Raw genomic sequence first — 16,294 nt, 5'->3', positions numbered from 1 at the left:
GCAAATAACTGTCCATAACCTGTTGACCTACGAAAGGTAGGAGGGAGGAGAAGATGGGGGAGGGGCTGCTTCTATACTTCTGTTCCTTAAATTACTATTACTTCTATGCATCCCTTGCATTTAGGAGGAAACTGGTACTACCGTTGATCAATTTGCCTTGGGTAGGGGTCGGGAATGCAAAGGATTCACTTTAAGTTCGAGACATGCAAAGGAATTCCACAGCACTTTTTTACCATACCTTGAAGCGTCTTCCTTTTCTGTGTACTACAGATGAAGCTTGTGGTGTCAACAGGGGACCACTTATGTTCCCAAGAATCCTATTTGGCACATTCTAGGTGGAAATAGCCACTGCTCTCTTTTTCTTTTCTCCGAACACTCTTTTCTTTGCGCATAAAGGAGAAAGGGAAACTCTTGCAAGATTATTGCATCCTTTGGGGTACTGCGCTCAATTAGAAATTTTTTAGATCTCTACCTTTACTGACCCATAGGATATCAATGCATGCATTAATAACTGACAAGCTGGGTTACGGACACATACTTAATTTGGGGACCTCTGGTAAATGGGTCAAAAGATTGCAAACTGTACAAAATGCGGCAGCACACCTGATTCTGGGCACTGTATGTCAGGGTTTGGTTAAAAGACATCTTTACAAATCACACTGGCTTTCTAGCAATAAAAGGAACACTTTAATCCTCTGATTTGTGTACGTTGGGCCTTGTATACACGACGCCCTCAATATTTGATAAAATCAATATCATCCTTCCCGCCCTCTTAGGTCCTCAGCGCTTCAAGTTAGAGTTCCACACTTTCAGCGGGCCAGGTGCGGTGGACGATTCTTTCTCTGAGCTGGCCTGCAAAGAATGGAATGGGCTGGCTTTTATTTTACATTGAATAGCATGTCCCAAGAACGCCCATTTAGGAAGGCCCTTAAGACCTATCTGTATGCTCTCACATAATGGTGTTGTAAAACTATTACCTAACTTTTTTTTAGCACCAGGAGACTCTGTTGGAGTAGCTGAGTTCTTTATAAATTCCCTCATTCATTCAATATAGCACCCAAATGTACCTATTAGAGTAAGGGTGGTTTTGTGAAAGTGGGTGTGGAAGAACAAGTGAATGCTTTATTGGAGCAATTCTCAAAGGAGCTCCAGTCAACACATTTCACAGAGAGGTTGGGAAGATCATTGAGAAAGCGTGAGCCTGCACTGCTAGGGGCGACAAGCTCATAACAGAGACAATTTGCATTGAGGCCCTGCCGCAGCCTGCCGTAAATCTTTCTAACATGTAGGAACTGTCTGGACCCTATTAAAGAAGCAGTGGTAAGTGTGTTCCCTCCAGGAGTCTCAATTGTTACATTCAGTTAAGTGCAAGCCATACAAGAGACACCTATCAATCAAATGTATTTGTGTAACACTGTAGTGCATTTCTAGTAATCAGTCGCAGAGGTCAGAAGCAACATTGCATACCAGATTTTATCTTTTTAACAGCATTGTTGTATAACACAATTTCTAGGTAGATTTACAATTAGGACCCCAAAAACCATGTGAACTCATAATAGGTTTCTGGTCTCCTATATAAGTGAGTTGCAGAAGTCACATTTTCTCCTGCACTTTCTGATCTGTACCCAGAGGTGTATTGGTTCACTAGTATGTCACACCTTGGGCACCTGACCAGACTTTGGTTGGTTTACTTAGGGATTACAAGCACAGGTGCAGACCTTGACTGCAACTTATCACTCTTAGAGACCAAGGATGCCACAGACCAAGAAGTCGCTACCAAAGGTCCTGTTGACGGTGAAGAAATTCTACTGTTTTGGAATGTTGGAATGAGCACTGCGCTTTTTGTGTTCCCTGAGTATTACAAAGTAGACTTCCGCAAGAAGGCAAGTCTACTTGAGTGGGCACTGTCTAATTCAAATGGATTTCACTTCTCAAAACAAGATATGCTTGTGCACCAGGTCCCCTTCTTCAGTAAAGCTATTTTATGAGGCTTGTGCATTCCTGGGTACTCACTCTGGAAGCCTCTTACATTTTATTTGTATTCACAGGGTGTAGTGTGAAGAATGCTGAGTTCCCTGCGGTTAGCCTCCCCAAAGACAATGGATGTTAAGAATAAGGTATTAGTGATGGGCGCACTGTACTTATTTTACAGTGTTGTTAGGTTTGGGGCTGGAATCTTGATTTCCATCAGTATGATCAGGGCCACTAAAATTATGCAATTGTGAGGCCGCTGTGATTTTTCCACAATTATGGATTTACCGCATTTGTCACACAATCCATCACCTGTCACATAATCTGCAGATTTTAACAACAAAATTGTTTCTAGTTCTAACTGTTCAAAAGTTACCAAAACGCAACGACTTGTGCTACTACATGGTGCACGACTCTTTGCAAAGGTTGAGTGGTCACCTTTCTGTTGTTTATTGTTATAATTGGGTGTTAAACTGGTACTAATGACTTGTAATGTATTCCCAACAGTGTTAACAAGTGTAAGAATGTCAACATAATAAAGTGATGCTATTACAAAATGTGCCACATTAAGTTGCATACTTTGCCTTTTCTTGGCGCATAATTTAGTCAACCCTGACACATAATTTGCCCCTCTCCTGGTGCACAATTCCAGTAGCCCTGATGCATTCTAGTTACCCTATTGCTCTCAAGTCCTTTTCCACTATTGTTTAACATTTGATCAGAGCTGACTATTAGCGTTATAAATTGCCTTGGAGTGATGTGGAATGCCTGTGGACAACAGGGTGATGCCTAAGAGGATGGTACTTCATGGGATGTTATGTTATGTTATGTTATTTCCACTTTTATAGCGCGCAGCTGCCCCAGCAAAGGGGCGTCCCGGCGCGATGATATTTAAGGGGGTAACTCTTGAGACTGTGGTACTTCACAGGGCTGGGGTCTTTTTTAAACTGTGGTACTAAATAGAGTAATGCTGAAGAAGGTGATTCATCAATAAATCATTCCGCAGAAGGTGCTACTACACATCAGAAGGTGGTGCCCTATAAGAACTAATCAATTTGTCTTAGGAAAGAATCTTTCAAAGCTGGCCTTGGGTCTGAGAGAGCCCACAGAAAAAATAAAGTGGCACACCATTCATCCAACATCATTTCAAAGCCCATCCTTCAAGCCCAGTCTCATTTTCTGTCTGCCTACCCAGTTGACTTGCAATCTTCCAGGTTTGGAGTTTGTGCTTCCCTGAAACAGAACTGTTAAACATATTCTCCCCTGCAAGTTTTAAATATGTCAAGCTTCCCTGAAAGTAACAGACTCTCCCTGTTTGGCCTCAGTTTCCTGGGATTCACTCTTTTACCGTAACTCTCCCAGGTATGGCAAGTATTCACAATAACCCATGTCTATTACAACTCTTTACATTTCTCATATTTTAGGTTTGAAAAAAACGCTTCTTTCAACTCCTCACTGAAATGCATTATTCAAAAAGGTGCCAAGAGATAATTGTATATCAATTACAAATTGTTGGCGTCAGAATATGGTCTTTTCTTCATAAAGAGGGGTAGGTTAAACCTGGAATAGATGCATTTGTTTGAATATTTTTAAAATCTGGAATGGAAAAAAAGCAGGATATTCCCCTGAGTTCAAGAATTCTTGGAATGAGATAACATTTTCCTGAAAAAGACTAAAATGTGCAGGTGCATTTATAGACATCTATAGTGACTCTAAAACAAGTAAGAGATTTGCAGACTTATTTGTGTAAATGTGACATTAAAAAGCAAACTCGAACAGCATCTCAACGCCATTCTTGGTAACAATTGTCATAATTTTCCTGTCACACGCAAACTTATCATGTTTTAGATTTCACATATTTAATATGAGGCGTTCAAGAAACTACTTAACATAATCGTGGAGAATCTACATTTGTGGTGGGGTAGTGGAGAAAACAACATATTTCATGGAATCTCCTGTGTGCCTAGTAGCATTTTACCATTTCTCAGTTCTTAATTCGGTATAAGCATGTTGTACTTATCTTGCTATCTTTCTCACATCTCTCTTAAAGAGCATAACACCTTTTTCAATCTGTCTACAGTCACTACTCTCTTTCAGCTTGTGATTTTTTTTATCTCTTCATTGTGTCTGTGACTACACAGGTTTTGGAGATCCACCCAATCTACTTTACTTTGCTCATTGTTTCTATCACTATTTTGATGTATCCTGTTTCGTTTTCTGCAACCCTATCTTTACAAGTTCATTTTTGTTTCTTATTTTCATTCTTTTTTAATCTAATATTTGAAATATTTTTTCTTTGTGTCCTTTATGATTCATCTCTATACCATTTATAATTTTTCCCATCCTTGTTCCGCAGCTTTCTCTTTTCATTTATTACATTTATTTCTCCTGTTTTTTTCCCAGCTCGGTCCACTTCACAGCTGTTCCCCTTCCCTTTCATCGTGTTTCCTTCTTGACTCTTCTTTCTGCCTTATTTCTATCTCCCTTGCGGCTCGCCCACCCACAAAACTGAATCTCCCCTGCTTGCCAGAGCACAGACATCGGCATCCCTTAAGATGCCTCCAGGCTCTGAACGCTCTCTATGTGAATACTTTGCATAAAAAAGTGATTCATCTAATGATCTTTGATTCATTCATGAATTTTTGGGGGGTTTTGAACTACAGATCGAATAAACACCATTCTGATTGCTAGGCGTTAATGTATTGTAGCTAAGCCATATTAACATAGGCGTAAGAGAGGTGATAATGGATCATAAATTCAAAACTGTTCCAAACAGGGGCCCCAAAAAACATTTGGCCCAGGGCTCCTAAAATAATTAAAATGCCCCTGGCAACAGTATAGAGTTATTGTGGTGAGCCTGCACATCTTGGCCCATATTATTCACATTGCACATTTACATTGTTTGCGCTGAGCGCACCTTAACAATGGAAATGCACTATATTATAGTAAATGAGCTGCCTGGAGGGCAGCCGCAAACTTACGTTGCCCTGGGGGCAGCGCATTTCTGTGAACAGAAGGCGCGGCAGCTTTGAGGCTGTTCCGTGTTTTCACAGTGCAAGGGGCAGCCCGTCTGCACTTTGAAGGAGGATTAGTGACTGCATTTGCCTGCAAGAGGATGTCTGTGGGTTCATGGGATCTCCTTTTCCCCTCCAGAGGGATACCATCAGGGGTGCACTGTCAATGCGCCTCCTCGTAGCTTCTTTGCCTCTTAATCCGTGTCTGTAATAAAGCACAGGTGCAGGGCAAATGGATTCCCTCATTTGCATGGGGCCACTTCCCCATGCAGACGAGGGAATACCCTCAGAAGATCGCTTTATGTGCGCCAGCGCTATCAGTATTAAAGAAGGGGACACACAAGCGTCTACAGCCCCTTCTGTAACACCAAAGTACCCCTGGGGCACGCAAAACGGGCGCAAATGCCCATTGCGCCCCGGGGCTCTTCTATAATACGGCCCCATGTCGCATTATAAAATTACGTGGTGCATGCAGTACAACCGGCAAAATGTTCGTCAGCACCAACCATGAAGGCTGCATACTGTAAAGTTGGAGCATGTCAAAGTGCGTTCCACGGTTAGTGGTTGTAGGGGACCGTGTAAGGGGAGGGTTAACATAGGCAAGCCACTCTTTACAAATAAAGGTGGAATGATTGCCACCCCAGGCGAGATTATACTGCGCAATGAAAGTGGGAATCTTTTGTGCTAAAAAAAATTCCTTTACATTTATACTTTAAAGCCCCTAGACTTACCTCACAGTTCACCCAAAAGTGGCCAAGCGCAAGGCTCCTGAAAAACATGTGACATTCATAGAAGCATATTTTGTGATAATACTGACACATTTACCATTTTATGATTACCTAGTCACAGCCCCATAAGACGTGAAAGCAGCATTACTACCTACAAACGTAGCCAGGCAACGAGAAAGCTGAAATTCTTCAAACAAATGATGTACATGTACCCTACTGCGAAGTATTTACACACACTCACAAAGACATCAGAAGTCATGTAGGAGTGAGTGTCCATTGACACTGGGCTCTGCGCAGGTGCATACGGACGAGACATTCAAAGCAAGACAGGAAGTGACATTTCCGTTTTCACTAAACACAGAAAAGGGAAGTTCTGCTTCCAGAGTAGCATGTTTCACCTTGTTCCCTTGTCAGCTGGATTCAGGGCAGCTTGCAACAAAACCACACAGCCGCATTAATTCAAAGAAGTACCCACCAAACTGGAATTAGGTGATATTCGATAGATACATTTGACCAGAGATTATTTGTTAACACTTGAGATAGTACCGCTGTTTTACGAAGAAGGTATAAATAAGAATAAAAAAAGGATACAGCCACAGAAGCATTTTACCTGCTCGATTTAACCAAGGAATGCACCAAACGTGTTAGTTTTGCTAAATGTGAGCTTCCACAATATGAGCTGACTTGTAATAAAGTGCTTTGTACAATAACATATTTACATGGGAGCTGGGCCAATTGGACAGCCTTGCAGACAAAACACAGCCAATACACTGGTGGATAAATCAAATCCTTCTTTCCGGAGGCGAGCCCATGCCTGCCTTGCCAGTCCACCGTGCGTTCCTTAAACCCCCCCCTTCAGTGAGTAGCAGCCTCCTCGAGCTACTTTTTTACAATAGTGGAAGATACCAGGGGAAGGGTCTTCACTGTAACAGATTTCCTTGCCGTGTATGTGTCGCAAAGTCTGTTTGCATTGGTTGTAGTCCTGCAGCAGTCAGCGCCCTCCTCTTTTTGCGTACCTCAGTTCTACAGTAGGCCTAGTAGGTCCCAGGAACCCTGCCAGCAGAGGGTCTATAGACAAATCCCATGAGCCAAAAATGCTCCGCCGTTCAAGTAGGCACTACATTTGTGCATTCAGGTTTACCTCCTCTGTGTGCAGTTCTGCATTATATGCAAGCCAAAGGGTCAACCTCCCTCTCATCAGTTGCAATTGCTTTTTAAAATCTCCAGCACTTTCCTCCCAAGAGTTGGTTTCCACAGATGAACGAAACTTTTCATGTTGACGATCAGCCTCCCGCTCTTCATGTCCTCGTATCCTGCCACTAGATATTGTAAACCTGAAATCACAAAACAAGTACATTGAAACAGGAGAGAAGAGAACACTCTACCACAGTAAACACAAGTGCATGTTTCAAATTTGCATGTCATTGTTCTGATCCTTGACTGATTTGGCACCCACCAGTCTTTGAGCTATTGTTGTGTAAAGATGATTTGTTTGTAAGGTGCCGAACATGTCACAGAAGAGAACTTAGGACACCCACATTCTGCCTCTGATGACTGATTGTAGCTGAGGCAGCTGGGATACCACCAAGCATAAGGCCGCTCACTTGCTTTCTTTAAATTGAGGACACTGTGCTTTCAGGAGTGGATGAAAAGCTAGAATTATGAGAGAGAGTACCACTTATTTGGCACTTAATTCTAATTTGAAAGAAATCCCCAAATTCCTGATAAAGCCGCATTGTACTGAGGCCCCAAAAATGCTTTTTGCACCTTTATTTCAGAGGCACCCAAAAAATGTAACTAATAAAAAAAAAAAAGTTAAATCCTCGATTCAACATAATATTGAAAACAAATAATTACTTTAACACCTGCTCGCATCTCTTCACCCAGTAAGACTTTGACCAGCACCCGTCAGGACTTGAAGACTATCTGCTGCCTGGAATATTCCTGGATGCCTCTCTGTTCAAAAAATGTCTAGACATCAAAACCAACCACTTTTTGGGAGTCCCTTGCTCTTCCTCTTTGATCACAATCATAATTAGTCCCTTTCCCCCTTCATCCAATCCACTTTCACGTTCATGGATTAGACTTCAAATTCTTGTTAAATTAAAAACGTTTAGACCCATCCCATACTTCAAAAGACTGCAAATAACTGTCCAAAACAGACAATCTGCCCCTTGTTCGAGGTTTTGCTGGGGATCAGGACTCTGGATCACACAGGTGTTTGCAGCCAATCCTGGATTCTGAATTGTGCAAATTGCACATGAACTGAGATTTTGAAAAAAGTAGAAATAGGGGAAAACCTTGTGGGAAAATCAGTCTCACGTGTGATCTCTAATTTTGTTGTGCAAAACTCAGAACAGGGTGGCAAAATAGCCTTAGAAAAAAGGCTCAATTTTACAGTTCAGGAAAAAAGGCATTCTTTTACAGTCCTATGAGTCTAACATACTCGGCGCCAAATGTGATTTCAATGGTGGAATAGGTTGGCAATTTGAGACAAGCACGGAAGGTTTTTTGCCCCAGCAGTACACATTCTTTATATTAGGAACAAATATGCAAAAAGGTGCTTCTTTTTTACATAGAGAAAACTTTGGGCCAATTAAATTCAATTTGTAATAACATAGCATCCAATTTACCCCATGAAATAAGGATCACTTCTAGCCTTTTGTGTATTTTCAGCTTGAAATGCTATGCATGTGTTAAGATGGATATCAATGTGTTTATCGATAAAAATTAACTATCGTCCTTATTAAAATAATCGCCCGTTCCGACTGCTACATCTACCTCGACATGCAAGTATGTAGTCAGGCAGGCCCTGCTACGTAGACCCATGATTACCGATTGATGGGTCAAAGATGGAAAGGTGCATAGCTAGCAAGCAAAAACAATCGGACAGGAAAACTTGGATCAATTCCACAGATAGGTGCAGCAACATTACACTGGTCAAGGGAGATTGCCCTAATAAAAGCACACATGACCGGAAGGGGTACGCGTGCTCCTAAAACACCATATAGTCAGATGACACATGAGTTAGGAACACATAGCAAATCAGAGCCTAGCGCACATAGTGATTGTGCGCTCCCCATGCCGGATATCTGGACACATTCACCACTGGCTACACTGTGTCCATGCAGGTTAAGACCCACCTGTAATAACCATTGACCATTAATTTATGACTCTAAAGGCATTAACCAACATTCCGTACCATATATGGAATGCCAGAAATCCTTATTGCTTGTTGTAATATTGTATAATAAGAGAGCACAAACTTGATGTAAATTGAGACAGTCCTCAGACCTAGTGCCTGTAACTGTTCTCCCGACCAAACTGTTTAATTAAACAAACTGTTTCTGTTTGCCTACCTCCTCTTTTCTTCTGTTTTATAAGGAAATCTGATTTGAGCAACACATGCTGCGACTTGTTGGCCCAAACATATATTGTGATATGTGAAACTACAAGGTGCAGCATACATTTGATTGGCTGAAAGTTACTGTCAGGACATTGGACACATTGACAACTATGTAAGGGTAGTTATGAGAATCTTTACATCCATCCACTTATCTCTTCCCTTCTTGAGCTGGGGGTCTCTGTGTATAATTACGCTGATGACCTCCAGCTCGTCTTTGATCTTTCTTCTTCTTCTCATTCTCGATCTTTCTTCTATTCCACTATGGTCTTTATTTCTGGGTGGATGGGCGCCAACCACCTCAAGCTCAATCCAGATAAGACTGAGCTTGTCTTGATTGGCGGCTCATCCAGGCTTTGGTCCCCTGCCTTCTGGCCCCCTATTCTTGGCCCCCCTCCCACTCCGGTTCCCTCCGTTAAAACATTGGGCATCAAAGTCAGTCAGGACCTGTCCATGCACGGCCAGGTCAGCGCCGTGGTGTCCTCTTGCTTCCTCTCCCTTCGGCTCATCCGAAAAATTTCCCGCCTTTTCTCTCTGGACTCTCTTAAAATCATTATCTCTGCCCTTATCACTTCCCGCCTGGATTATGGCAATAGCTTGTTCGCAGGCATTCCTGCCTACGAAACCCGCCGCCTTCAAGCTATCCAAAATCAGGCTGCCCGTCTCATCTTTCACTTACCCAAAACCCATCACATCACTCCTGTCCTTAAATCCCTCCACTGGTTACCCATTCTGCAGAGATCTTTGTTCAAGCTAGGGTGCCTTGTTTATCGGGCCCTTGATCACTCTGCACCGGCTTTCATCAATTCTCTGATCTCTCGTCACATCCCTGCCCGCACTCTTCGTTCATCCTCTTTTGCCCTCCTCACTGTTCCCCGTTTCCACAAATCTCGCACTGGTGGAACTAGATTTTCTGTTCTTGCTCCCCGGTTCTGGAACTCCCTTCCTCTTTCTTTGCGTTCTATCCCCATCCTCTCACACTTTCGTAAAGCGCTAAAAACTTTTCTGTTTGCCCTGGCCTACCCCTGCTAAACCTCCTGGCCCTGTCTGTTCTGTCCTCTAGAGCTCTCAGCGCCAGGAAGCCGCTTTGGCCATCGTGCGCTCTACAAATAATTTCATTCATTCATTCATTCATTCAACAGTAATTGGGATGCGGATGCAGCTCCACTGACTCCCCTTATGGGCCCACATCATCTTCAAAACTAGCTGCATCATTTTTCAAAAGTCACCACGACCTGTACAGCCACCTACTGGCTGACAAGTTCACCATCTTTTCTGCCAACACACAGCCAGGATACCAACAGACTTGAGATAAGTGTTAAAAAAAAAGCAATAGGCATTTTCCATCTCTTCATTCAGGGCAAGGATATATTCCTGTATCCACCCCAATAATTGCTCCAATTTTTAAAGAAGGCTTCTTCATGATGCAATTACAGTCCACAAACCGGCTAACTCTCAAATCAGTTGTTGACTGTATCAGCCGCGGCCCGTGGAAGGAGTTGCGGTGGGGCGAAAGGTGTGGCGGGGAGGGGCAGCGTGGGGGATGCTAAAAACCGGAGTATGGATAATTGAAGGTAAGTAAACAATTTAATTAATAAAACGGATTTCGTAGCAGGGCTGCATCGAATTTAGCGATGCAGGGCGTGCTACGAAATTCGTTTTATGAATTAAATTGTTTACTTACCTCCAATTATCCATACTCCGGTTTTTAGCATCCCCCACCCCGCCATTCGCCCCACCGCAACTCCCTCCACGGGCCGCGGCTGGACTGTATCCCTGCTTTTGACACAGTAGCCTTTGGCTAGATTCACACTGTACAAGTTCAGCATACAAACAAACACACAATAGAAAGACAGAGGATGCAAATGGAGAGACAGTATGCATGGCATGTAAAGCACGGACATATGAGACACTGCTGTACTAGTATTTGAAATGCATAGGCCTAGATTATAGCTGATATTGCACAGAACGACCTTTCAGAGGCACAGATTGGACTTATGTTAGACAGATGCAGGGTGTACACATACCATCAAAGATTTTTCCTTCCGATTCAACTTTCTTAGCTGCAGTTCTGATGTGGATGGTGGACTGCAGCTACAAAGAGGGGCAATGGTGAGGTACGACGGGGAAAGAGAGTGCGAAAGTCAACCTAAAAGTAGATTTTGCCCCGCAAGCTCTTTTTAAGGACCTAGTTTGAAGGCTGGCTGAGAGACACAGAGGGCCAGTTGGTTGTGTCTGAAGGCTGCACTTCACCAGACAGCAAGGACAGCATACCTCCATCATGCCGAAGACCAACTTTGTTTTTTTTATTTCAGCCCCTGTCCCACCAATGCCATCCACAGAATATCAAATAAAGGTTGGCATTCTGTGAACGGCATTGATGTAATTATCTGATTATTGTCAGCTCCGTCCTCAGCCCACGCTCACAAGGAGAAGCTGTCCCCTCGGGAGAGCTTCTTATTGTAAGTGGATATCACCCTCTTTCAGAAGTCATTGCAGTCACAAACCATTGATACATTGCATTGCCATTCAGAAGGAAGAGGAGGTGCCCCCGTTATGCCCCCTCCACTTTCTCAATCGCAGAGTCAGAAAGTATACTTTGTGAGTTCCAGAAATGTTTCTGACTCACAAGCTACCTTTTGTATATTGCCATTTATTTTCTGTGGTCGTAAAGTTTGCAATTTTGCGAATTGCAGGATTGTGACCTCCAAACAGTTTTGCACATTTGGCCCATACATTTCTAGGCACTGTTACAGGTGAGGTGGCTGAGCCCTGCTGAATTCCCTGATACGAAAAGCAGAGCAAGGCCCTCACACTGTCACACACCCACTGCACTCCCCACTGTGTGACTTATATGCTTCTACATTATTGTTGACTTAAACGAGAATTCCTTGTTCTAAGTATTCCGTTTTTGAAGGTTGCTCTTTTTCCTTCAACTGAACCAAGACCTTTTATGGTTTCAATAAGCTTTATTCGATTTTCACCATTTAGAAAAATCATAAAAGCAAGTACATACAAAACTACATCCATACAATTAAACATCAATAAATAACATTTTAGTTTAAAAATGTATTAAATCATTACAGTGAGGCTATCGAATAAATTGAGATTCGTAATAAATTCCGTGATTTTAAAACACTTTTTAGAAACATGGTCATAGTCATCATAAATAAAGGATTCCCCAGTTGCAGCAAATTCAAATACGCAGGCCTGCATTGCCGCCAGGCACCATCTCTCAAGTATTGTTTGATCCATCTACAGCGTTCTTTTTTGTACAGCTTGCAAAACAAGACCAGATGGAATGTGGTTTGAGGTGACATATTGTCGCATGGGCATACAGACAGAATTCTATGCCAGTCATTCTTAGCTGGAAATGTCACTAAATGATGGAATAAGTTAAACCTAAATCTGGTCAAAATAAAACGATCAAACCCTGGAGTCACAAGGTTTAGGTAAGGTTGTATTTTGTGGGAGATCAACAACGATTGGTGCTCCAGCACGGTTTTCTTTGTGACCTCCCCTCCCAATTTTTTTATATTAAAGTGCTCCAGACACAATTGTTTTAGAACTTTCTTTGGGATTTCCCCAATTAATTTAGGGTTGCTATACCATTCTGGCCTTTGTATGTCATTTAAAACCCTCCTGACGTACTCAAGCCATTTAATACGCTTTGCATTTTCAAGGGCCATAACATCTCTAATAATTTCTTGGTTTAGGGCGAGTTCTTGTGTCGCCCAAACTCTGCGCCATAGCAAAATTGGTTGAATTCTAATCAGGTCAGTTAGATGGTCCATACCTAATTCCGCGTGGCAATTGTAGACAGATATACCCTTCGGGAGGGACAGAAGGGATCTAAAAAAATTATTTTCTACAATTTGAAGTGATGTTACATCATGATACCCCCAAACCCCTGCACCATACAGAGCAATGCTTCTGCATTTTGCTATGTAAATACTGAGCATGATTTCGGGCTGTCGCTTACCCAGTTTACTTGAGAAATTTAGTACAGCCGCGACTGAACGCTTGAGGGCTAGGGTCCTATTTTTCACTTCTGGCCCCCAGGTGCCAGATCTTTCGATTACAACCCCCAAATATGGGAATGTTTTAGTGTGTTCAACTTGGAGGCCTGCCACTTTAAGCTGTTTGCACCTGGCACTCCCTTTGCCACTGCACATCACAAAGGACTTTTTGGCGTTAACTCTAAGTCCTCTGGCCTCCATAAATTCTACATATTTGGTTAAGGCCTTTTGTGCACCCACCTTAGTCCTAGCCATTAGGACTGCGTCGTCCGCGTACAATAGGGAAACTATCTCCCTGTTGCCGTACCTCGGAGAATCTATATGATTTGCCCTCAGTTCTTTCTCCAGACTGTTCGTATATAGTGAGAAAAGGAGTGGGGCCAGCACACAGCTTTGTCTCACCCCCTTCTGTATACGGAAAGACCCTGTGCACTCCCCTCCCGATCCGAACCTTACTTTGGCAGTTGAATTAGAGTATAGTTGTCTTAAAAAGGGAACTATAGCTGGGTCAAGCTTCTTCTCCTCCAGTGTTTCCCACAGTTTTGTATGTATTACACAATCAAAGGCCAGGGAGAGGTCGACGAATATTGCATATAAACAACCATCTTTGGCCCTGGTGTACTTCCCCTGTAGTAATACAAAGTTTAAAATCTGCTCGACCTTACCCATCCCTGGGCGAAACCCATATTGTACGGGAGTTAAAATATCATGTTCCTCGGCCCACGTCTGTATTTTAGACAAGACCACTCTCCCTGCGATTTTCATTAATGAATCTAAGAGAGATATAGGTCTATAGTTTGATGGGCTTTCCCTATCGCCCTTTTTATAAATGGGAATTATCACTGATTCTGCCCACGTTTTAATGAAGCCTTCGGCACAACAAGCGCCCAAGACACGTGAGCACAGTGGGGCCCATAAATCTGTGTTCATCTTATAGAGATCGCTAGGGATCCCATCTAGTCCAGGGGCTTTATTATTCTGAGTTTGACTTATAGCTATTTGTACCTCTTCAAGGGTGAACTCAATAGGTATGGGAACAAAATTACTCACTACTTGCGGCTCTTCTTGGCTACTACTATAAACATTTGAGAAGAATTCTATCCAGGCTTTTTCGTCAATAGCTATTTCCATCCTGGCCATATCTTTATTATTAAGGAAAGGAGTATTAACCAAGTCACAAACCATTGATACATTGCATTGCCATTCAGAAGGAAGAGGAGGTGCCCCGGTTATGCCCCCTCCACTTTCTCAATCGCAGAGTCAGAAAGTATACTTTGTGAGTTCCAGAAATGTTTCTGACTCACAAGCTACCTTTTGTATATTGCCATTTATTTTCTGTGGTCGTAAAGTTAGCAATTTTGCGAATTGCAGGATTGTGACCTCCAAACAGTTTTGTACATTTGGCCCATACATTTCTAGGCACTGTTACAGGTGAGGTGGCTGAGCCCTGCTGAATTCCCTGATACGAAAAGCAGAGAAAGGCCCTCACACTGTCACACACCCACTGCACTTCCCACTGTGTGACTTATATGCTTCTACATTATTGTTGATTTAAACGAGAATTCCTTGTTCTAAGTATTCCGTTTTTGAAGGTTGCTCTTTTTCCTTCAACTGAACCAAGACCTTTTATGTCCTTTTATCCAACGTACGGTACATTTTCATTAACTACTTTAGGCGGGCCTAAATTTGTATTTTTATCCTATTACCTTGTGGTTACGCATTCATAGTCCTCTCTAAATGAGCTGCTAAATGTTACTATTTTGAGCATTGTGTGATGCTTGAACATTTGCAACTTTTCACTATATTTGACCAACTCCTCCTGATTTTGCCCGCCAGTCACCCATTTCGCCCGCAAGCCTAAGAGCACCAAGAAATTATGTATATGTCGCCCAATTTTGGCAATGCAGTCAGTGCTTAATTTGAGCCAGTGCTTTCCGGTGCTCGGCACCAGCAATTAATTGGCAGCACCAGGGCCTGTGCAGTCTGCCACAAGGTGGGGCTGTCTGGCTAATTTAGAGACAATGACAGCAACAGTTAATAATTAACTTAATATACATTTAAAATGAATATTACTGCTGTAATGAGGATAGGCAGTCAAGTTAAGTTACCATGTAGTTTTATTATAAGTAAGATGTTACAAGGATAAAAGCCCCACCAGGAGCAGCCTCCCTGCTGCTCAGCCCCTACTCCAACAGACACTCTCTCTCATCCAACATTCCATAACCAGCTCTCCCACCAACATCCCACTCCACAGACACACAGGCTGAGCAGCAGGTATAACAATTACCTGCCACCCAAGCCAGTCTTATTGAGGTTCTGTGAATTCTGAACCCGTTTTATAAATGGCATGGTTTCGTTACGAATTTGATAATAGCAAACCGTAACTAGTGAGTTCGGCAAGTACGAGTGATCTCGTCACGCTAGACTTACAGATTCACTACGTTTGTGGAGATTTCGTTCTGAACCGTGGGTTCCATTTTATGTATGGCAGCCATTTTGTGGTTGCCCTCACATAGGCCGATGACTGAGGTTGAACTAGTCTTTTAAGGACATGTACACCTTAGCTCGAGTTCGTGCTGACTCCTGTTTGACCTGAGTGAACTGACCCTGTTGCCTGAAGCTGACCTTGTTAAACCAGTTCCTGCCCTTTAGCTGATCAAGATTACGGATCAGAGCACAGGACATCGTAAAGTTTTACTGCACACAAATATGCCTTATCCTACTCTCACCTGTTTCTGCTCATTTCTTTATGGTCTATTTATGATTGGGTTGTGGCCTTTTTTATTATGGGTTCATTCGACCTGTCTAAAGAAGAATGTTGGGTTTGACCGATGATTGATCATGGGCTGGGCAACTGAAAAGTGGGTTTTACTGTCATGCGATACCTCTGGTGTGAATACATGTGATTGGACAGTTTGTAAATGTTAGGTATTTGTCTGGAATGTGATTTTTGGCATAAAAAGGGATGACTTGCTTTGTAAAATTGAGCAGTCTCCTGAGAACTCATACCGTGATGATTTCTAGGACTTCTGTTACTGGCTGCAGTCAATAAATTCTATCTTTGACGCCACCACGAAGAGTCCCGTGTCTCTGTATTCTAAGACAGGTGAACCCGAAGACTTTGGGCGTGCCCCTGGCGCCGCTAGGTCTTAAATAACC

General features: G+C 42.7%; 1 protein-coding gene across 2 annotated transcripts in view; it reads right to left on the bottom strand.

The window, feature by feature from the left end:
- Positions 1-6,315: 6,315 nt before the first annotated feature.
- The window catches only part of NTN4 (netrin 4), a 567,299-nt gene continuing 557,320 nt past the window's right edge, over positions 6,316-16,294 (bottom strand). Inside the window, exon 10 of one of the 2 annotated variants that reach the window (XM_078675865.1) lies at positions 6,316-7,047. In XM_078675865.1, coding sequence (XP_078531991.1) covers positions 6,911-7,047 — 137 coding nt within the window. In that variant the 3' untranslated portion in view covers positions 6,316-6,910. The remainder of the gene's footprint in view (positions 7,048-16,294) is intronic. The other variant, XM_078675873.1, reaches the window with a different exon arrangement.

Source organism: Lissotriton helveticus, chromosome 1_1 (genome assembly GCF_964261635.1).
Source record: "Lissotriton helveticus chromosome 1_1, aLisHel1.1, whole genome shotgun sequence".
Lineage (NCBI taxonomy): Eukaryota > Metazoa > Chordata > Amphibia > Caudata > Salamandridae > Lissotriton > Lissotriton helveticus.
Note: the sequence above shows the minus strand (reverse complement) of the source record. Positions and strands in the feature narration are given on the sequence as shown.